Genomic DNA, 23850 nt, shown 5'->3' on the forward strand with positions numbered 1-23850 from the left:
GGGGCACCTGGCTGACTGAGTCGGTAGAGCATGTAACTCTCGATCTCGGGGTCGTGAGTTCAAGCCCCATGCTGGGTGTAGAGCTTGCTTAAACAAAATGTTGGGGCACCTGAGTGGCTCAGTCGGTTAAGCGTCTGACTCTTGATTTTGGCTCAGGTCATGATCTCTTGGTTTGTGGGATTGAGCCCTGCATTGGGCTGCACACTGATAGCAGAGCCTGCTTGAGATTCTCTCTCCCTCTCTCTCTGCCCCTCTCCAACTGGCACATGCAATCTCTCTCTCACTCTCTATTAAAATAAGTAAACCTTTAAAAAAAAATTTTAATGTCAAAAAGAGTCACCACTCACCAGCCTGGGGAGAGGGGTTCCACAGGGAAGGGGACCAGGAGGAGATCGAGGGGAGGGCTCTGGCTGGCTCTGTTACTTTTTTTTTTTTTTTTTTTTTTTTTTCAGAGAGAGAGAGAGCACAAGTGGTGGAGAAGGGCAAAAGGGAGAGAGAGAGAATCTTAAGCAGGCTCCATACTCAACACGGAGTCCAATGCAGGGCTCAATCCCATGACCCTGGGATCGTGACCTGAACCAAAATCAAGACTCAGGATGCTCAACCAACTGAGCCACCCAGGCATACCTGTTGCTTGCTCTTTGTCTTTAAAACAAACAGGGAGGGGAGCCTGGGTGGCTCATTCGGTTAAGCGTCCGACTTCAGTTCAGGTCATGATCTCACGGTTCATGGGTTCGAGCCCCACATCAGGCTCTGTGCTGAAAGTTCAGAGCCTGGAGCCTGCTCCAGATTCTGTGTCTCCCTCTCTCTCTGCCCTTCCCACCCCCTCAAAAATAAACATAAAAAAAGTTGGGGAGAGGGGCGCATGGGTGGCTCAGTTGGTTAAGCATTAGACTCTTGGTTTCGACTCAGGTCATGATCTCAGGGTTCGTGGGTTCAAGCCCCACACTCTGTGCTGACGGCACACAGCCTGCTTGGGATTCGGTCTCCCTCTCTCTCTGCCGCTCCCCTGCTCGCTCTCTATCTCCCTCTTTCAAAAATAAACATTAAATTTTTTTTTTAAAAATAAAAAGAGGGAAATTTGAAACAAATAACAGAGTGTTAACATCTATTTGGGTCATGGACCCAGGGAAGGGAAGGAGGATTTACATTTTCTTTTTTGTATATTTCTAGACTTTGAAATATTTTAGAATTAAAATTTTAATTGAAAATGCCTGCCCCACCAGGCTGTTTTAAGAAGCACCGCAACAGTTCTAATGACCGCTGCCGTTTGTCACACACACGGCTGAGCACTTGGTACTTTCATCTGTAATCCTCACGTCAGTCTTGACTGGAGGGACTGTTTGTCATTCCTGCTTTCCAGAAGAAGAAATGGAGGGTCTGAGTAGGACAGTGATTTGCCCAAGGTCACCCGCTGGGTAGTGGCAGAGCCAAGCTTAGAACGCAGGGCATTTAGCCATTAGGGTCCACAAGAGTGCCCACCCCATTTACCATAAATTTACCATTTGAACCCCTTTTAAAGTGTACAATTCAGTGGCATTTATTACATTCACAATTTTACACAACCACCACCTCTGCCTAGTTCCAGGACATTCTCATCACCCCCAAGAAGAACCCTGTGCCCATTAAGCAGTCATGCCCACTCACCCCTCCCCCAGGCCCTGCAACCACGAATCTGCTTCCTGTCCACATGGATTTGCCTCTTATCCATGGAATTGTACAATATGTGGCTTTTTGTGTCCGGCTTTCCCTTAGCATATGTTTCCAGGGTACATCCAGGCTGTAGCATGTGTCAGTACTTCATTCCTGTTTATGGCCAAATGATATTTCCTTTAGACCACCTTTTGGCTACTGTGAATAATGCTGCCATGAACATCCATGCGCATGTTTTTGAACACCTGTTTCTGATTCCTTTCGCCGTATACCTCAGAGTGGACTTGCTGGGTCATATGATTTTTTTTAACGTTGTTATTTATTTTTGAGACAGAGAGAGACAGAGCATGAGCAGGGGAGGGGCAGAGAGAGAGGGAGACACAGAATCCGAAGCAGGTTCCAGGCTCTGAGCTGTCAGCCCAGAGCCCGACGTGGGGCTCGAACCCACAGACTGTGAGATCATGACCTGAGCTGAAGTCGTGCACTTAACCGACTGAGCCATCCAGGCGCCCCATATGATTATTTTTTTATAAAGTTTATCTATTTTGAGAGAGAGCGTGCACTCACATGCACGCATGGCAGAGAGAGAGGGAAAGAGAATCCCAAGCAGCCTTCGTGCTGTCAGTATAAAGCCCAGCGCGGGGCTCGAACTCATGAATGGTGAGATCATGACCTGAGCTGAAATCAAGAGTCGGACACTCAACCAACTAAGCCACCCAGGTGCCCTGGTTATATGATAATTCTATGTTTAACTCGCTGAGGAGCTTCCAACCTGTTTTCCATAGCGACTGCACCATTTCACGTCCCGGCAGCAGTGTGGCGGGAGGGGTTCCTGTTTCTCCACCTCCTCACCAGCACCTGCTATTCCCCCCCCTTTGACTGTAGCCATCCCAGCGGGTGTGAATTGGTATCTCATTGCAGTTTGATCTGCATTTCCTCTATGTCTAATGGTTCTGGTTTTTAAAAATGTCTTTGTTGTGTAGGATAGAATTAGGCAAGGACAATCAAGAAAGGTGTTCCTCGTGGAGGAAACAGGACAAGCAAAAGCTAGGAGGATCATTCACAGATTGGGAAGGGAGTGAGGCCCAGTGAGCGTGGCCACCCCTGTCCCTCCACAGACCAGGAAGCCAGGGCCCGGGTTCATGGAAGCAGAGATGTGAGCGGTAGCTGCTGGCTTGGTATGGTAGGGGGTGGCCGATCCAACCAAGGCCCCCACAGCCACCACCTGTCCACAACCTAGAGGCAGGAGAGGTATCCACTGCCCATAAGGTCCCACAGAGTCCAGCCATCGGGTTGAGTATGAACCTGTTCCGGCCCCCATTTTGTCCTTGGCCCGGCGACTTGAGGGTGAGCTGCTTGCCAAAGGCAGGTTCCAAAGCACGGCCTCCCTCACACCAGCTGCCTGCCACAAAACCTGCTTCAAATCACCAGCCCTTCAGCGAAGCCCACAGTGGTGGGCATGGGTACATGTGTCTGAGGCTTCTCAGAATTCTCTAGCAGTTGAGGAAGCCCTGTTCTGCCCACATCGTCTCCGACTTTTCTCCGAGTCTCTCCGTGTCATCTTTCCTCTCCCCTCTCCCTTATCTTTCTTGCTGCCTTTCTTACTGTCTCTTTGTCCCGGTCTCTCTCCTCGCATCGCCTTCTTTCTGTGTCCCTCTCTCCCACTCTATTCTGTGTCCTCCGTCACTCCATCCCTCCTTCCATCTCTCCCTCACTGTCTCTCTTCATCGTAACCAATTGTCCCGTTTGCCCAGGGCATGGGACTTTCTGTACGACAACCAGGAAAGGCCTGGGCAGACAGACCAGGTGGTCACCTGCTCTCCCCACTCTGCCCCGCTCACATTCCTGTCCAGAGCCCCTGCTCAAGCCCCAGCCAACCTGACTGTCCGTGTCCAACCTCTCTGTGCTTTGTATTTAGTGTGTTCCTCCTGATAGAGTTGATTTCTGAATCTTTCAGTAATTTTGTCAGAAGCAATCCTTGAAGTCAGAGTAGTCAGAAGAGGCCAGCGTTCTGCCTGGAGGCTGGCTGGTTTCAGGCTAATCATCTGGGTTGCCCTCCGTCTCCTCATCCCGCTCCTTCTCTGGCTGGAAAGCTGGCCCTTTAGGTGGGGATGCAGGTTTTCCAAGAGGCAGATGCCTTCGAAGACCCTAGATTCTCCTCCAGCGGAGCCCAACCCCTCTCCCGTGGCAGCGAGGGAAGGACTCTTGAAACAGCCTCTTGCTTCCCCAGACTGGCCCTTCCCCACCAGCTTTGCCTCTCTGATGGTGACAGTGATGGGGGGGGGGGGGGGGGAACGTGTTAGCTCCAGCATCACATGTTTGCCACCTGGATGACCAGGATCACCCCAATTTGGGGAGGCAGGGAGCAATAGTGTTCTCCTGACACCAGATACGGGCGGCCAGTCCCACAGGGCTGTGATGTCACCACTCAGAACTTGGAGGCTTCACTTTGCACCTTGCAGGGATAAGCAGAGGTCCTGACTCAAATTTATTCATTCAACAGGCTTCTGCCCAACACCTCCTTCTTCCCCAGGCTCCAGGACTCACCCACGACTTACCTGTGGTCCCTGCCTCCAGGGGCTTGTCATGGATAAGAGGAGAGTGATTCAGGGACTGGGCTTTAGCAAGGTCATCCTACCCAACCTGTCTTCCACTTGGCTTTCTTAATATATATTCACACAAACATCTTTTGATAAATGAAAACTGTGGCTTATAAACTCACTTTTTAAATATGCCATTGTACTGTGGACATCCTTTCAGCTTTGTTGAGATGAACTTGACATATTAACATTGTGGGAGTTTAAATGATGATGATATGGTGATGATACGATATGCCTATGTATTGTAAAATGTTTGCCACAGTAAGACTAGTTACCACATCCTTCGCCTCACGTAATTACCATTTTGTTGTTACGTTGGGAATAGTAAAGTCCCTCTTTCATAGGCAGTGTCGAATATAAAATGCTGGATTATTAACCAGTCACCACACTGTACATTAGATCCCCAGAACTTACTCATCTTATGTGGACATCTTTTCATTATGTTGTTTTATGTTCATTTGTTTATTTTGAGAGAAAGAGAGCACAAGCAGGGGAGGGGCAGAGAGAGGGAGAGAGAGGATCCCAAGCAGGCTCTGTGCTGCCAGCACAGAGCTCGATGTGGGGCTCGATCCCACAAACTGTGGGATCATGACCTGAGCCGAAATCAAGAGTCAGACGCTTAACCTACTGAGCCACCCAGGCGCCCCTCATTACGTTATTTTTAATTGCTTCGGGAAATGACCGTATTTTATTTAGCTGATCTCTGACGGTTGAGCTTAAAGGGGTTGCCAACTTATTTTTTTGTAACTTTTCATTTCCCAAGTAATTTCTAACTAACTGAAGAGTTGAAACAATAGAACAAGCTCTCTGTACCCCACACACAGGCTCACCAACCGCTAATTTTGCCACACGTGCACTCTTTCTCTCCCGACCATTTGAGGTATTAGTTGACAACATCATGTCCCTTTACCCCTAAATGCTTCAAAAAGTTTTTTCCCAAGAATGAGAAAGAAATGTGACAATGATACAATACTGTTAAGGTAGCCCACTATCTATATTCAGGTTTCTTTGGTTGTCCCTATAATATTCTTCACATAATTTTTTAAAGTAAATTATATGCCCAACATGGGGCTTGAACACACAACCCCAAGATCGAGAGTCGCGTGCTCTACCGACCGAGCCAGCCCGGCACCCCATCCTTTATAAAATGTTGTTTCTCCCTGTCTAGGATCAGATCCAGGACTCCTTGTATTTAGTTGTCGTGTCTCTTTAGTCTCTCAATCTGAACAACTCTTCTGCCTCTCTTTGTTTCCCAATTTTGACATTTTTGAAGCCAGTCATTCTATAGACTGTCTCAGTTCAGCTTTGTCCGATGCTTCCTTGCGCGCTTTTAGGAGGAATATCACGGAACTGATGCTGTGTCCTTCTTCTCAGTACATGGCATCAGGAGGCATCAGTGTTAATTTGTCCTTTGATTGGCGATGTTAACTTTGATCATTTGGTTACGGTGATGTCTGCCAAGTATCTATACTGAAGAGTTAACTACTTTTCCTTTTGTCGTCAATGAGTGTCTTATAGAGAAATACCTAGAGACCGTGTAAATACCCTACTCCTCATCAAATTTGTATTCACTAGTTTTTGCATCCAGGATGGTCCCTGCCTAAGATACTACTATTGTGGTTGCAAAATGGACTGTTGCCAACACTTGGCCCTAACAAACAAGCCATCCAAACCATATTTGTCTGTTCCAAATGGCAGTAACTGCCTTCTCTGTCTCTCTGTGGCCCACAGCCAGTCCCACGGAACCGAGGTCCTCGCCGTCCCCACCCCCTAGCCCCACGGAGCCGGAGAGGAGCTCCCAGGAGCCCTTGAGCCTGGCACTGGAGGGCAGCAAGGAGAACCAGCAGCCGGAGGGACGCTCCAGCTCCTCGCTGGGGGGGAAGGTGTACTCGGGCAGCCAGGCCACGGGGGGCATCCAGGAGATTGTGGCCATGTCCCCCGAGCTGGACACATACTCCATCACCAAGAGAGTCAAAGAGGTCCTCACAGACAACAATCTAGGTACAGCGTGGTGGGAATCAAGGATGCTGCCTCCTGCCTTGATTGGCTCTTATTTGCCTTAAGCAGAGTGTCCTCACTGAGATCCCAGGGCCCAGAGTCCAGCCTGCAGGTGCATCCAGGACTCTGACCTGGGTCGGGTCCCTAGAATAGGACAGAAGGGAGGTGAGGGCAGGTCTGATGTGACCTGAAATCCTCAGCCCACAGTTGACAGTGAGACTCTGGCACAATCCTGACCCAGTGCCGAGCCCCTTGCCCTCTGGGGATACAGGGGAGAAGCTGTCCTAGAACTCTTACATTCTTTGGATCACAAAATCCTCTGAGTCTCCAGTGCAGGTCATGCCCCTCTCCCAGGGGGGTGCACACGGACCCCAAATTTTTCACTGCAATTTCTATTATAAAAATAAGACATGTTCATTATTTTAAAATACCAAACAGTACAGGGTGGGGGGGTGGGGGGGGCTAAAAAGTAAATAAAATTCCCCCAACCTCCCAATCATCCTCCACAGTTCTTATATCTTTGATACTTTCTGAAAACCTGCAAGAATATATGTATACCTTATTTCTTCATTTTTTTCCCCATGTAGCCGAATTTATATACGCACTGTCCTAGAATTTGCTTTTTAGAAACGAACACTGTTTTGTGGACGCCCTTCCACATTAGAATGATCAGACCCCCTGCAATCTTTTTCCCTGTTGCAGACTGTTTCAGGCCAGGGATGTCCCACATTTTTTACCCAATTGATGGGCATCTTGGTTATCTCCAGTGCCTTTGAAACTGCATCCGTGTGCATCTTTGTGCCTTTGAGCAAGTACAACTGGTGAATAGATCCCATTGGAATCAATCGATCCCGGCAGTGGAATTGCTGGATCAGAGAATATGCACATTGGAATTTTGATAGAATCTGTCAAATTGCTCTCTAATGAGGTGATACTAGTTTGTATGCATGAAGTTTTCAGACACGTTCAGGGAAGCTCCTACGAGGAAAGAAGGCCTAAATTATGAAAGCGTTTTTGTGGGTAGCTGTCGGGTCCCCTAACCCCAACCCCCTTTTTACAGAAAAGTCCCCTCCAGATTCACACCTGGTGTGGGTTCCCCGGTGTGTATGGTCCTTCCTTCCGAGTTAGTGGAGACATCCCCGGGTTCTCCTCTTTTTCTTGTCTCTTGAGAGCACTCTTCCCAGCCTGGGGGTAACAGGTTGCCCTCCCCTGTCCCTAGGGCAGCGGCTGTTTGGGGAGAGCATCCTGGGACTGACGCAGGGCTCCGTGTCTGACCTGCTGTCCCGGCCCAAACCCTGGCACAAGCTGAGCCTGAAGGGACGGGAGCCCTTTGTGCGCATGCAGCTGTGGCTCAGTGACCCCCATAATGTGGAGAAGCTGAGGGACATGAAGAAGCTGGAGAAGAAAGGTGAGCACTGGGTATTCCGGGTGTGACTACAGGCTTTCCCTTTGGAACCGTACGTAGTTGTAACACAGATACACCCAGGGCCCCACCGATCCCACCTCAGCCTGGTGCGGGCTGCAAAAAACAAAACAAAACAAAACAAAAACATAGCAATCCCCCAGAATATAATTGAAAGCAATTAAAACATTTACTATATTTCCCGTGAAAATCCCCATACCTCCCCTCTCCCAGCATCCTTCCATACACCCAGAGCTGCTTCAAAGTCTTTGCCGGTCCCAACTGCATATTCCCCAGAATGCTCTCTCTCTCGCTCTCTCTCTCTCTCTGATCCCTCTTTGCCTATTACCCAGATTCTGAACAACAAAGCACAACATTGGTCCAGCAAACAGGAGTCCTCCCTTGTGGGTGTGGAGGCGATTGCAGATTCTTACATTATATCCCTGAAAACATGAGCTGGCATGGAGCACCTGCCGCGTGCCCACCCGATCTCATGCTGTGCTGAAGGGATTCTAAAAAGCTCAAGGTTGGGAGATGAGATACAAGGAACTGAAAAGTTGTCACCCAGGGCACCAAGGGCCCAGGGCCAAGCCAGGCTGTGAGGGGCACACGAGCTGTTGGCATCTGTCAACTTTGCAGTTGAGAGCTTGGCCTGCCACTTCCTGGCTGTGTGACGTTGGGCAAGTTAACCCCTCTCTCTGTGCCTCATTCGCCTTCATCTGAAAAATATAAAAGTCTCATTGCGGTGAGGATTAAAGTACATCCTCCATTCTGAAGTAGGCTTCGTTTTCTCCCCTACATTTTGACAATTTGAGGGTGCGACGTGCAATTACGGGGATGGTTTACATTAATGTCCTTCCCCGGCCCCCAAGACTGCAGCGACATTCAGTGACGCTTCTGTCAAGAGGACGCTGAGTAGCACCGGTTTTGAGCACTTCCTGGGAGGGCCCTGCTAAGCCCTCTGCATGCTCGACACCTGGGTGCTAACGGCCAGACTGAGAGGCAGGTGTGAGCAGACCGGCCGGCCTGTCCCTCTCGGCAGAGGGGCCGGAAGGATGTGGAAGCAGAGCGAGGAGGGGGAAGAGGATGAGAGTGGCAGCGGGCCCCTGAGTTTGGGGCACCAGCCTGCAGCCGCCCCCTCCCCGCGCCCCCGTGTGCTTGCTGCCCCTGGGGGCTGGGCCTCGGGTCAGCCCCCCTCAGTGCTTCCTCCCCCGCCTGCCCCAGCCTACCTCAAGCGCAGGTACGGCCTCATCAGCACCGGCTCGGACAGCGAGTCTCCAGCCACCCGCTCCGAGTGCCCCAGCCCCTGCCTGCAGCCCCAGGACCTGAGCCTCCTGCAAATCAAGAAGCCCCGAGTGGTGCTGGCGCCCGAGGAGAAGGAGGCGCTGAAGAAGGCCTACCAGCTGGAGCCCTACCCCTCCCAGCAGACCATCGAGCTCCTCTCCTTCCAGCTCAACCTCAAGACCAACACCGTCATCAACTGGTTCCACAACTACAGGTGCGGTACTGGGGCGTGCCCACCGGGAGGGTGGCCCCATGCCAGGGCCGGGGGAGCCCAGCTGGGCCTCTGAGAGGCGGGGAGGCCGTATGACCTAGGTGTTGAGATGCAGATCCAGGCAAACCTGGGTGTAAATCCCACCTCCACCATTCCCAGCTGTGAGAACCTGAGCAAATCACTTCACCTCCCTGAGTCTCGGTCTCCTGACCTATAAAATGGGAACCGTAGTGGGATCTGCTTCCTAGAGTTGTCCTGAGGACTCAGTGGGCTCCCGTATTTACACAAAATACTGGCCACGTGGTGTGGGGCAGGTGATGACATTGTTGTCACTGCCTTAATTACTCATCCGGTTTGCTCTGTGTCTGCCTCTGTGAAGGGACAAGGAATGGTATTTGGGGCACGAGCCTGAGGAGCCCTACCAGCCCACTGAGACTCGTGTCGGGGCCCTGATTGGGGGCTCTTGGCCTCTCTCCCCCCAAGGCCAGAGGAACCTCTCTGGCAGCCCCTTAGCCTCCACCCTCCTGGGGGAGTGAGTGATTGCTGCTTCTATGGCTGCCTCCCACTCACCAGTCTCTAGTCTTGGGAGTCCCTGGCCTGCAGTGGTGGCTGGGCCTCCTGGGAGTTCAGTCCCAGGGCCGGCTGGGGGCATTGACTGGATTCAGCGGTACCTGAGGAGACTGCAGAGGGGTTTCCTGAGTTCAGGGGAGAGCGCTGCGGAGAAGGCTTGGTGGAATTCTAGGGACCGTCTTTGGGCCCCCTCCTCCCACCAAGCCTGAGCAGGAAAGGTCTCTGGTGTCCGTGTTGTGCCAGACAGGAGAGTCTACCAGTGTATTCCAGGGGCAGAGAGAAGGTGTGTTGCTCCCTAAGGAAGAAGAGGAAGGGGGAGCTTAGAAAGGTGAAACATTTGAAATCTCTGTCCACAGCCCCGGCACAGGCATCACACAGACCTGAGTTTAGTCCCACCTTGGCCGTGTGCTCTTGGGCAAGTCACTCTATTTCTCTGAGTCTCATCCCTATTTTACAGATAAGGAACCTAATACTCACCCCACAATGCTGAATCAAGGATCAAATGAAAAACTTGAGGCATAAATATGGTGTTAAATATTACTGCTTATGCTCTGGCTCAGACTTGGGGCCTTCCAAACAGCAAATGACATAGGTCCTTAAATCCTTATATCCCCTTTCCCTTCCTGGGGGATATGGGGATGTCCTCTCCCCTCTTGTTCCCCACAGGAACTGAGCACTCCACTTTTATCTAACATATTCATTCAACAAATAGTTAGCAATGTAAGCACAGTGATCCAGGATCTGGAGATACAGGGGTTCAAAGCCAATATCCCTGGCCTTATAGAGCTTAAAATTATGAACCAGACAGTGTTACTACGGTTTAATTGCTATAAAACAGGAAAGAATAAGGGGCTAAGGAAAAAGAGAATTCCGTCCGGGGAAGACTTCCCAGAAGAGGTGGCATTTGAGCTGGGTTTTGAAGGATGACAAGGAATTTGCACCAAGAAGCAGAGAGAATTACACTCCCAAAAGAAACTGCTCTCAAAGAGTTATAGAATAATATATTGTTTCATTCAGTAAATGTTTATTGAGCACCTACTCTGTACCAGGCACTGAAGAAAACAAGACAGAGTCCTTGCCCTTAGCATCTCTTACAGACCAGCAGGGAAGGTCACTATTAAATGAGCACTCATATTAATGTATCATTACAAACTGCAGTGAACTCTGGGAAAGGTGAACAACAGGATATTTTGAGAATAAATTACCAGGGAGACCCTGCTATAGATTTAAGAGTCAGGAATTAAAAAAAAAAAAAAAAAAAAAAAAAAAAAGGCTGGGGGGGGCACCTGGATGGCTCAGTTGGTTCAGCTTCCGCATTCAGCTCAGGTCATGATCTCGCAGTCTGTGAGTTCGAGCCCCGCTTCGGGCTCTGTGCTGACAGCTTGGAGCCTGGAGCCTGCTTCAGGTTATGTGTCTCCCTCCCTCTCTACCCCTCCCCCACTCACCCTCTGTCTCTCAAAAATAAACGTTAAAAAAAATTTTTTTAAAGCAATTAAAAAAAATAGAAGAAAGAAAAAGAAAAAAGACTAGTTTATACTATGGTGTGAATGACTATTCTCCTCACATTTATATTTGATCTACAGTTTGGAAGTTCTAATGATGGGACTTCAGGCACTGAGCCATTCTAACCCCCATCCGATCAATCCCACCTCAGTGGAAACCACTAGGGCTCTCCCTGGTCCCAGCAGCTATTCCTTCTAGAGGAGACTGAGGGTGAAGGTAGAGTCCCTTGAAAGGTGGGCAAGGCCACCTTTGTGGAGAGACTGGGGACTGAAGCAAATGACCCCTCACAGTCCTTCTAGACCCAGGATCCTGGGATGGCACTCCATCCCCAACCTGGGCAGGGAGTCAGGGAGGCAGGAGAGTATACCCAGATAACTGGGTTCCCGGCCCAAATGCTCACTCTGTGAGCATGTGCCTCTCTGAGCCTTGTCTCCTGTATCTATAGGAATGAGACTAGTATCTCTCTCATGAGGTTATTATGAAAAATAAATGAAATAATCTGCAAATAGTGTTTGGCCTGGTGCCTGATACATGATAAGCACCCATTATTATGATGTTTATAATTACAATTTAGATTGTTAGTATTATATATCAGTAACATGTAGTTTAATATAAATGGGCAGAGGGCCACAGCATTGAAGGTGCTGAGGAAGCCCTTTTGCTCTATGACCTTGGACAAGACGTTCGACCTCTCTGACCCTCATTTGTCTTTAGGAAGATAACTGCTGGGGTTAGCCCCAGTCCAGGCTCTTCTTGCTCTCCAACACGTGTCAGACCAAGTTTCCCTCTGACAGCAGGGAAGCGGTTGAAGCAGGGAGAGAGAGAGCGAGCTCTGGACTGGAATTTGGGCTACCCAGGTTCTGGTCCTAGCTCTGCCGTGCGCACCGGGGTGGTCCAGACAAGTCACTCTCCACACTTCCCCTTCTGGGCTGATGTCTAAGAGTCCCTCCAGGAAGGAAGCAGAGAGTTGGGGCCACAAACTAGATCTGGGTTTGGCTTCAAGAAATACTCTAGACTGGTGCCGTCCAAAAGAAATATCATGCGAGCCACATGGCATTTAAAGTTTTCTGGGAGCCACATTAAAAAAAATGAATAAAAAGAAACACACGAAATGTAATTTGTTTTATTTAGCCTAAATAACCATTTCAATGTGCAGTTAACATAAAAACGTAATTCATGAGACCTTCTACTTTTTTCGTAGGAAGCCTTCAAAATCCAGTATGTATTTTCCCCCTTAGAGCACATCTCGGTTCAGACTAGCCACGTTTCAAATGCTCAAGAGCCACGTGTGGCCAGTGGCTACTGTACTGGGCAGCACAGGTCTAGGTCATGAGCTTTGGGATCCAGCAGTGCTGAGTTCAAGCCCTGGCTCTGCTCCTTACTGGCCGTGTGACCCAGAGCAGGTCGCTCAACATCTCGGAGGCTTGTTTCCTCCTCCGCCAAGTAGGGATAATAATAGCACCCGCTAGTAAGGTTGTTGACGGGGCTCACTCAGATGCCGCCCGCGAAGAAGCTTAGTGCTTAGTGAGCCCCTGGGGGAGTGGGTGGGGACCAAACGCCACTTGTCCACTTGTCGGGATCGAATCTAGGGTTAGCCAGGTCCCCCGTCCAGCCCTTCGCTCACCGCCATCTCTGCCCCAGGTCCCGGATGCGCCGGGAGATGTTGGTGGAGGGGACCCAAGACGAACCAGACCTCGACCCCAGTGGGGGTCCCGGCGTCCTGCCACCGGGCCACTCCCGCCCAGACCCCACCCCACAGAGCCCTGACTCCGAGGCTGAGGACCAGAAGCCTCCTGTGAAGGAGCTGGAGCCTCGGGAGGGCTCTGAGGAGCGCGTCCTACCCCCGACCACCCAGGACAAGGCCCACGTGAGGATTAAGCAGGAACAGACTGAGGAGGACGCAGAGGAAGAGGCGGGAAGCCAGCTCCGGGACCCAGGGGAGCCGGACGAAGGCCGAGGTTCCCCCAAAGAGGCGCATCCCGACCATCCGGGTAATGACAGACTCCCGAAAGTGGCCCCAGGGCTCCTCCTTCCAGGCGGGACCACTCCAGACTGCCCCTCACTGCAGCCCCCCCAGGAGAGCGAGGGTGGGGAGCGGCTACACCCGGACCCTCTGAGTTTTAAGTCGGTCTCCGAGTCCTCGCGCTGCAGCCTGGAGGTGTCGCTGAACTCACCCTCAGCCGCCTCCTCACCGGGCCTCATGATGTCTGTGTCACCTGTCCCCTCCTCCTCAGCCCCCATCTCCCCATCCCCACCCGGCGCCCCTCCCGCCAAAGTGCCGAGCGCCAGCCCCACTGCCGACACGGCTGGGGCCCTGCACCCCAGCGCCAAGGTGAACCCCAACTTGCAGCGGCGACACGAGAAGATGGCCAACCTGAACAGCATCATCTACCGGCTAGAGAGGGCCGCCAATCGGGAGGAGGCCTTGGAGTGGGAGTTCTGAAGGCGGCCGGGCGCACGAGGGCAGGGGGCACCCGGGGGGGCCGCCCTTCCCTCTCTCACTCGCCCTGCCAGGCAGGGCGGGGGAAGGAAGGGAGGAGCTCGACCATCAAAATGTGGGCAGCAGTGTGATGCAGTTTACGTTTTCTGTCGTAACCCTAGTTCTAGGACGCGGCGCAGGAGCGGGTGGGGCGTGTGCCACCACCGCCTCTCCTTGGCACCCGCCGCCCGCGGAGCGCCCCCTTCTCCACCCTGGCCTCTCTGCGGGAGGCACAAGCGATGTGGCACCACATTCTCACCTGGAAACTCCAAACTCTTTTAGAAAAATAAATATTTATAGACCTCTTTTAGATATTTTAATAAAGGATCCTTTGGAATTTATTCCCAGCCAATGCTGTTTTGATATTACAGAGAGTTATAAAATCAGGATGCGGTCACAACTGTTGCGAAGTATACACCGAAGTTGTGTCGTTTTTGCCACTAGATGAGATTAAAAGAAGACAATTGTTCAAAGCCATCACAAAACGCTCTAAGACTGACCAAAATTTAGATGACCCTTGAACTGCGGTCTTTTGCCACATCTGTCTGTGAGACACAGCACTCTGCTGCTGCCCTTCCAGAAACCGTGCTGAAAAGACAAAGTCCAAAAGACTCTAAATGAAAACCTCAATGCCGTTGAGGATGTGTTTCATTCTGGTGGTCTGTTTTGCAACCTTGATAACACAGAACGTCCCGTGCCGTTGTAAGTGTTGTAGAGATGTGGGCTGTGGCCGGCCGTCCTACCCGAGACGCGACCTGGCACAAAACAAACTGCTTCTCCTCCCTCCAGTCCGAAGCCTGTGGGCCACGGAGGTCGGACACCCAGCCTGTCCATCTGTAGACGAGATGTGTTTCTGGATCCTTTGGAAAGCTGGGCGTGGGGTCAGGTGATTGGAGGGCAGCATTTGAGCCAGAGTGACCCTGTTCCCCAACCTGAATCGTGGCCACGGCACAGGAAGTTTCCCCACTGGCTTTCCAGAGCAGGACTGTGGCCACCATCTCTCCCTCCCTGTGTTTTAAGAAAATAATAGCGATGGTCGTCCCACGAGCACCCGGCACCAAAAAGTAGATTCATCTATCTAGAGACCCCAGCCCTCCTTCTTGCCATCTTCTCTCTCAAGTTGACCCAGGTGCTGTTTCTGGAAGGCATCTGCAACTCCCAAGTCCAGAACAAAGCGAGAAGGTTGAGTTCATGGCATGGCCACCATACCCCAGCCTCTAAGTCTACCCTCCTGCCTCCCAGCGCACGACCTTTTGGGGAGCAAAGACTCCATCCCCCCAACTCAGAGAAGCCCTTCCTCTAGCATCTTCGTCGTCAGGGTCTCTGGCAGGAGAGTTCCCAGTTTGGATGGAACCGCCACCATGTTGGTTTTTGACTCTCTCCCTCTCTCTCTCTCTGTCTCTCTCCCGTTTTTATTTCTTTTCCTTTTTCAAACTCTCTGTGGGAAGGCTGAGTTGGTTGACTCCCCAGCTGAATCCAGAATGACGATGAAAAGGTGGCCATAATCGGTACCAATCCAATGCCAGGGGGAGACGGCTGGTGGGTCTCAAGGATGCAGCAAGCATTTCAAAACGAGGCCAGTAAAACCCAGTGATCAGAAGGGGACAATTGAGGGCTGTTCCAGAAATCTCAACTCTCATGCACCCAGCCCAGGCTGCAGTCTCCACACCAATCAGTGAAGAACAACGCAAACCCTGCAGGAAAACGTCCTTTTCCATACACCCAGGCTATGCATTGAAGAGTTTTCCACTGTATACATTTTTATCCAGAGGAAGGTATTTTTATATTTTGACAATAGGAAACAGTGACCAATTTTCAGAGTAATCAAATCTGGAACAAACGAAACGTCTCCTTTTAGCCACCGCCGCCCTGTCACAAGACAACCGTGAGGGAAACACACCGCTTTCTACTGTCGAAACCCATCCAACATTGAAACCCAGGCTCACCCGTAGACTACAGATCTTAGAGGACTAAATCTGGCTTTTGTGTGACGGGATTTGATTAAGCACTTAGGATAGTCTTTTGAACACATAAATCCTGTTGTACTTAAAGCTAGCAGACCCATGAACAACTTTGTCAGGTTCACGTCCTATAACGGTAAAAACAAAACAAAAACCCACAAAACCGTTTCTATGAGAGATTGATGAACTTTGTTTAAAATTTTAAAAACACGTTCTGTAAACGCGTCGCTCAATACAGAATTGTATAATAATGTCTGGGTGTCCTGCTTGCTTTGTTCTGCAGCTGGGGAGGCAAATTGGGGGTCCAGTCTGGCCCTCAGAGGCATTTTACAAAACGGTATTTTTTAAAACTGACCTTTTAATTGGTTTGCCACCATTAAAATATGGGGGCATGTCACATAAAAATCGCAATTACCAGCTTCTCTTGGAAACTGTAGACCTGTCTGGCCACGCTGGACCAAAGTTCCAGTGTGACCGCAGCAGATCCCCCCTTTAGACAGGACACTTGCCTGTGAACTGCGTCAGCCCTCACCTGTGCCACCTGCCTGGGTCCTATGGACATCTCTGTTGGTGATTGTGCTACGGGCTCCAGCAAAGGGAAATGGAAGGATTGGAATCCATTTTTCTCCTCAGTGCGGCAGGGTGGAATCAAGTTAACCTCTGGGGCCGAGATCATGCCCTGCCCCGGATCAGTGGCCACAGGTCATGGCCCTACGACCAACCAGTTTACAAGCTGTGCCCACCGCAATGGAGTGAGTAGCAGGTGCCCCCCGCTTCCTGATAGGAAAATGCCGAGAGGAGCTTCCTAGTAACCAACACAGCATCGCCCCTACCCAAGCTGTATAACTAGGGCCTTGGTTTCCCCTTCTATGAAAATGGAATATCACAGCAGCAAGCTCAGAAGGTGATTATGAAGAATAATCATGCTTGTAAAATATGTAAGACTATGTGGCACGTAGGGCTCAATATTACTTACTGTTACCATGATCAGGGAGGGGTTGCGTTCTTTCAACCTATGATAGTGAATCTGTGCATCAGGCTGCAGGAGGTTTGTTTCTTGACCAGTAGCTTCAAGAGAGTCCCTGAAGTGGCATTACTCACCCATGAGCCAAGGCCACCTGGTGTCCCAAGACAGATCTTTGCTCTTTGTCTAGAAACCTTCTGTACCACCTTAAAGTGGGAATAAAATTGTTAATTGGTTAGGATAAGGAATTGCTCCAAACCCGGCAGGGTGGCCCCTAAGACACCCAAGCACCCCATCCAGGGAGGGTGGGCAGCATCAGGTAAGGCCATGGCCCCTATCCGTGGATGTCCCAAGCTAGCCATTAAGGGTGACATTTCAGGCGGTCCTGGCCTTTGCTCAGAGTTGGAGAGGAGAAGGATGAGAGTCAAGAGCCTGGGGCGAGGGGCCAGACCTCCTTATTTCAACCCTGGCTCCACCTGTCGGAGCTGTAGGACCTTAGGAAAGTGTCTAACCTGCTCTGTGCCTCGGTTTTCCAAGCTTTACAGTGGAAGTGGCCATGGTGGCACCTTCCCTGTAAGGTGGTTGTAAGGATTCAAGTTAATCAAAGCCAAGGGCTGCCCCTTTGGACCCTCGGTTCACAGCTCTGGAAAAACAGAAGTCAGAAATCCCTAGGATGTGGCCCCGTGGTATAGTGGGGGCAGGAGAGGGGAAGCCACATCTGACACACACTAGCCACCTAAGAACCCTCAGAAGCAGGTGCCCCCAGCCTCTGGGAACTAAAGCTTCATCCTGGGCCATCATCTTTGGGGTTGACATTGTCTGCAGTTGCTTCCCATCTGGAGTGGAAAATGCAGTAAAAACACAGAAATGTGGAATTCTGAACTAGGGAGTAAGGGCAAGTGGGGAGTGGAGAGACCAGAGAGGAATGAGAAAGCGGGGAAGGCTTTGGAGGAAGGTGGTAGTAGGTTTAGATCAGGGGACAGGGCAGAGCACAGAGCTGAGTTGGGGGCAATTTGGTGACCATTGATCTGGGTAATACGTATTTATTGAGTGCCTACTGTGTGCTCAGTGATTCAATGGCAGAAACATGGGTAACCATGAGTAGCATGAGTAAAGGGGTCCAGGAAGGCTTCCTGGAGGAGAGGACATCTCCGGTGACACCTGAAATAGGAGTTAGAGGAGAAGCAAGGACAAGAACATGAGGAAATAGGTCCAAAGGAGGCTGGAATTTGAAGTTGGGGAGGAGGCAGGAAGAGGGATGAGGGTCAGATCCTGAAGCCCCCTGGAGCATGGTGGGAAATGTGCCTTTCTCGTGAGGGCACCCGGAGCCTTGGACGGTGTGAGGCAGGGGGTTGCTATGGTCAGACTTGCAGACTTAGGGCATTTGGAGGTTCCATCTGCCTGGGGAGGCAGCAAGCCAGAGGAGAGCTGCAGAGCCCACCCCCACCATAGGCCCTGACGCTTGGGCCTCTGTGGTCCTTGCTTCCCACCCCTGCCCTCGTTTTGCTCCTACTTCCTGCATTGGGCCGGCCGCCCTACCTCCCGTCTCCTCCCAGTGAATGAACAAGCCGGACCTCACCTAGCTGATTGACCCATGCCTGCTAGGGTAGTTATTCTAGAGATCATTCTAAAGGCCAAGCTCTCCACAGCTAAAAGCACAGGGTATGTGTTGCCCTAGAAACTGGGCTGCCTTTGCAAGCACCCTGGAGGCTGAAGTCACCCCTGCAAACCCAAGAGCAGGAGGGATGGGCAGGGATCACCACCTTGAGCGACATTAGCCAAGGTGACTCCTCACCCCAGGTCAGTTTCCCCGTCTGCCACAATGAAGGGATAAGAAAGTTGGTTTTATGGATAAGACAGTTGGTTTTATGACCTTCTCCAGTCCCCCAGGGTTAGTTGTTGAAAGCACTGGCTTTTGGTTTGACTGTCCGCTATCAGGTAATCAAAGGTCCTTCCATGAAAGTCCGCTTCCTTATCTGTAAAATGGACAAGATCATAATAGTATCTGCCTGTGTTTGTTGTCTGTTACCATATAACAATGCCAAAACTTAGTGGCTTGAAACAGTGAACATTTATCTCTCACTCTCCGTAGGCCAGGAATTTGGGAGTGGCGTCACTGGGTGGTGCTAGCTCCTGGGTCCCTCTGGAGGTCACCATTAAGCTGTCATCCGGGGCTGCGGTCATCTAAAGGCTGCTCTAGGGCTAGAAAATCTGCTTCCAAGATGGTGCCCTCCCATGACAGGCAGGCTGGTGCTGGCCATCCCTGGAAGGCTTCAGTTCTTGTGTCAGGGCTGCTCAAGTGTCCCCACAAATGGCAGCCAAGAGTGAGCAAGGCAGAGGCTGCAGTGTCTTCTGTGACCTAGATTTGCAAGCCCCACACGGGCCTGCTGTGATTCCGTGTGGGAGGGGACAACACAAAGGCGTGGACCCCACAAGGCAAGGCCCACCAAGGCCCATCATGGGGGCTGGCTACTACACTGCCTTAGAAGTTTCTTTCAGGGGTGCCTGGGTGGCTCAGTCGGTTAAGCATCCAACTCCAGCCTGGGTCATGATCTCACAGTTCATGAGTTCGAGCCCCGAATCAGGCTCTATCCTGACAGCTCAGAGCCTGAAGCCTGGTTCAGATTCTGTGTCCCCCCGCTCTCTCTCTCTGCCCCTCCCCTGCTCATGCTCTGTCTCTCTCTGTCTCTCAAAAATAAAAACTTAAAAAAAAATTTTTTTAAGAAGTTTGAAGATTAAATGAGCATTTCCTAAGCTGTGCCCCTAAAATCCCTGTTTTCTACTCAAAATGCAGCTTCCTAAACCCTGCCCCAACCTACTGACCCATAATTCCAGGAGCCAGGGCCCAGGAATCTGCATTTTAAGACCTACCCCCAGGCGACTAGGACATCGTAGGTGTCAGTAAATGGGAGGCAGTTCCACTTATTTCATTTTGTTGGCCCCACCGGTGTGCCAGGCTCCAGGGAAGATGCTGGTGAAACAGAAGAGCATAGGTGTACAGAACGAGCGTTCACTGGGTGTCTTGGCACAGTCTGGAACACTCGGGTTGAGAGGGATTTTGAGCCGCTTAAAGATGTGCAAACAGTTTTTTGGGAAGATCCAGAGGAAACCCTGTGAAATCAGCCGGGCTTTGGACCGCTCCACCGTCTGTCTCCAAGGCTGCCTCACACCCAATTTAGGCTGTTCCCCCCAACTCAAAGTTCCCGGGACCCTGCCCGGCTCAGCTTGTGTCTGAGGACCAATTCCTGCCCAGGCAACCACAGGGAGGGAAGATCCAGGGGAGGCGGTGATTGGCATTTCAGTGCCACGCCCTGGGGGGCGCACCAGCCGCAGACCTGGTCCCTGCTGTCCAGGAGCTACGGCCTGAAGGCCCGGGTGCCCTGCCCTGGGCGCTTGACCCCACGACCAGAGAAACCATAACAACAGTTCCCTCGGCCCATGGAGGGAGTGCAGTGGCAGCGGCCACGGCACCCAAGTGCCTGCAGGGCTGCTCCGGGTCGGACAGCCAGACAGCAGCTGCACTGCCCCCAGCTGCGCTGGGCGGGGCTGAGGCGGCTCTGACCCTCTGTCGGGAGTGGGCAACTGTCCCGAGGCCCTGAGTTCAAAGCAGTTCATGGGCCCACCGTTTAAAGCGTCTTCATTAGAAGACACAAATTTGGAGCCGGGCTTAAGCGGTTTATCTTTTTTTTTTCTTTTTTTTTTTTTTCTTTTTTTTTTTTTTTTTTTTTTTTTTTTGAGAGTGTGTGTGTGCAAGCAGGAGGGGGAGAGAGGGAGACAGAGAGAGAGAGAACGAATCTTAAGCAGAGGCTTCATGCTCGGCACAGAGCTGGACTCGGGGCTCAGTCTCACAATGGAGAGATCGTGACCTGAGCCGAAATCATGAGTTGGATGCTTAACCGACTGAGCCACCCAGGCTCCCCAAGCAGTGTTTTATTTTACTGCTGCTGAAGAGTTTCTATTTAGATGCCAAGACTTTAGAAATTTCAGTATTTGTTCGCTCAGAAGAAGGGATGGAAGGCTTCCAGGGAAAGGATGTCACGGGAAATACCACTCCTGCACTAACCTTCACCCCACTGTGCTGACAGTAGCCCTATGTTGGGTCACCTAGAGCCACACTCCTTAGAGGGGACAGCTGAAGTCTCTCAAGCTTACCTGCTAGGAAGCCTCTGGCTGCAGATAACAAAAAAGTTTCCCTCAAAGCTCAGCATAATACACTCTAGTTCCATCCATGTGGTTGCCAATGGCAAGATTTCATTCTTTTTTATTGCCGAGTAGTATTCCATCGTATATATACGCCACATCTTCTTTATCCATTTGTCAGTCAATGGACATCTGGGCTTTTTCCATACTTTGGCTATTGTTGATAGCGCTGCTATAAACATTGGGGTGCATGTGCCCCCTTCGAATCAGCATTTTTGTAGCCTTTGGATAAATACCTGGTACTGCAATTGCTCGATCATATGGTAGTTCTATTTTTAATTTTTTGAGGAATTTCCACAGTGGCTCATAGTTTTCCAGAGTGGCTGCACCAGCTTGCATTCCCACCAACAATGCAAAAGAGATCCTCTTTCTCCGCATCCTCACCAACATCTGTTGTTGCCTGAGTCGTTAATGTGAGCCATTCTGCCAGGTGTGAGGAGGTATCTCATTGTGGTTTCGATTTGTATTTCGATTTGTATTTCAACAAAGATGTTGAGCATCATTTCATGCGTGTGTTGGCCATCTGGCTGTCTTCTTTGGAAAAGTGTCTATTCATGTCTTCTGCCCATTTCTTCACTGGATTATTTGGTTTTTGGGTGTTGAGTTTGATAGGTTCTTTATAGATTTTGGACACTAACCCTTTATCTGATATGTCATTTGCAAATCTCTTCTCCCATTCTGTCGGTTGCCTTTCAGTTTTGCGGATTGTTTCCTTTGCTGTGCAGAAGCTTTTTATCTTGATGAGGTCCCAATAGTTCGTTTTTGTTTTTATTTCCCTTGCCTCCAGAGACGTGTCCAGTAAGAAGTTGCTGTGACCGAGGTCAAAGAGGTTGCTGCCTGTTTTCTCCTCTAGGATTTTGATGGTGTCCTGCCTCACACTTAGGTCTTCGGTCCATTTTGAATTTATTTTTGTGTAGGTGTAAGAAAGTGGTCCCGTTTCATCCTTCTCCATGTCACTGTCCAGTTTTCCCAGCACCACTTGCTGAAGAGACTGTCTTTTTTCCATTGGATATTCTTTTCCTGTTTTGTTGAAGATTAGTTGGCCGTACAGTTGTGGGTCCATTTCTGGGTTCTCTATTCTTTTCCATTGATCTGTGTGTCTGTTTTTGTGCCAGTACCATACTGTCTTAGTGATTACAGCTTTGTGATACAGCTTGAAGTACGGAATTGTGAAAAACAACTTTGGTTTTCTTTTTCAACATTGGTTATTCAGGGTCTTTTCTGGTTCCATACAAATTTTAGGATTGTTTGTTCTAGCTCTGTGAAGAATGCTGGTGTTACCTTGATAGGGATTGCATTGAATGCGTAGATTACTTTGGGTAGTATTGACATTTTAACAATATTTGTTCTTCCTATCCAGGAGCATGGAATACTCTTCCATTTTTTGTGTGTGTCTTCTTCAATTTCTTTCATAAGCTTTCTCTAGTTTTCAGTGTAGATTTTTTACCTCTTTGGTTAGGTTTATTTAGGTATCTTATGGTTTAGCAGCTAAAGTTTAGCTGATCCCCGAAAGTTGAATGGGAGCAGTACAACTAACCATTTAGGGTGGATGGATATGGGCAACCGGCCTATAACTTCCAGCCTGATGGCCCTCCTTGAGGTTCTCACCCCTACCCTAAGTGGCTTCTCAGAATATTTCCGCTGCATATATAACAGTATCCCCCACAAGGACTAAGGACAATTTCCTCTACTTTGTCATGCTTCTGGGATGTTTTAGTCATCCTTAGACCATGTGCCCCAAACATGCCCTGTCGGTCAAGAGGACACACTGACATATAATCAGGCGGGTGCCCAACACTTAGGTATTGACTGTCTCCCCGCCCCCCCCTTTCAGTTGCTTGCAAGTACAATTCCAACATTCCAGCCCTAAAAAGCCTAGCAGATGAGGGCACTCTTGTGACCCTCCCTCTTGGGGCTCTCTCCTGCTATTTCCCCCATCCTATACCCCAGGCCCTGCAGAGGTTGTGGTCACAAACACCACAGACAGCACCCTGACTCAGCTTGTGTGGGGAACCACTTCCCCAGCTCCCATGTCAGCTGTGGTCCCAGGAGAGGTGGGAGTAATTACTCAGCATACACAGAATGCTCACAGTGGCCTGATTCCCTGACCTTGATAGCTTTCATTTCTTATTCTTGAACTTGTCCTGTGGACCGAGGACTATAGGTTGCTCATCCTAAGCCACATTTTCCTAAATGTGCACGATTTTTCCAGGCTGGCAAGGGAGATGTGTGACTCGGGTTCTGAATCCACGTTAGAGGACCTAGGGCCTAGTCCATCATGCTGGGTGACCTTGGGCCAGCCCCTTCCCAGCTGTGAATCCCCCATTAGCCCAGCAAACAGGCTCCATGAGTCTAAGATACATAGCATGAGCACCACTACCGTGCTCATAGCAGACATCACTAATCAATTACAGAATCTTTCCCCCTGAACTAGCATTGGTTCCAGAATTCCCCTCACTCCAGGCCCCCGGGCAGGCACCACGAACTGATCAGTGAGCAGAGGCAGGTTCTGACTCTTCCGTTTGCCATCCCTGACGCCCCTCCCAACTGTCAGACCTTCAGCCCACTTGACTTTTAAATCCTCACCTTTCCCTCTGCCTTCTCTCCTCTCGGAAAAGGAACTTTGCAACTCCCATCCCCCCTCAAATTCTAGGATTCTAGAGGTTTACATCCCTGCTCTGACACTTTTCAGCTATGTGAACTTAGCAGCTTTCTTAACCTGAGTCTCAGTTTCCTTATCTGTAAATGGAGTTGGTATCTGCCATAACAGGTTGAGAATGTGCCTGGCAGGTATCAGGCATGGGGCACTCAGCACACACTAGATACTTCTTTTGTGGGGCCTACTCTACCAGGCAAATCAATCAAAGATTTTGATGGGAAAAAAGGACACAATCAGCCATCACTTGACAACTTTTTATTTCAGCCTTTACATCCTCCTTCCAGGCTGCCGGATATCTCTGTCCCCACCCAACTACAGAGGCAGCCTGACCCCATCTTGTGCTTTTTTTTTTGGGGGGGGGGGGGG

General features: G+C 50.4%; 1 protein-coding gene across 9 annotated transcripts in view; it reads left to right on the forward strand.

The window, feature by feature from the left end:
- Positions 1-15914, forward strand: part of CUX2 (cut like homeobox 2) — a 282488-nt gene extending 266574 nt beyond the window's left edge. For 7 of the 9 annotated variants that reach the window (XM_042911620.1, XM_042911624.1, XM_042911623.1 and 4 more), the window contains 4 exons: positions 5985-6254; positions 7471-7659; positions 8878-9151; positions 12863-14041. In XM_042911620.1, the coding sequence (XP_042767554.1) occupies positions 5985-6254; positions 7471-7659; positions 8878-9151; positions 12863-13664 (1535 nt within the window). In that variant the 3' untranslated portion in view covers positions 13665-14041. Of the gene's footprint in view, positions 1-5984; positions 6255-7470; positions 7660-8877; positions 9152-12862; positions 14042-14071 lie in introns of those variants that run through there. The other 2 variants (XM_042911627.1, XM_042911625.1) reach the window with 2 other exon arrangements.
- The last annotated feature ends 7936 nt before the right edge of the window (positions 15915-23850 follow it).

This window comes from Panthera leo, chromosome D3 (assembly GCF_018350215.1).
Source record: "Panthera leo isolate Ple1 chromosome D3, P.leo_Ple1_pat1.1, whole genome shotgun sequence".
NCBI lineage: Eukaryota > Metazoa > Chordata > Mammalia > Carnivora > Felidae > Panthera > Panthera leo.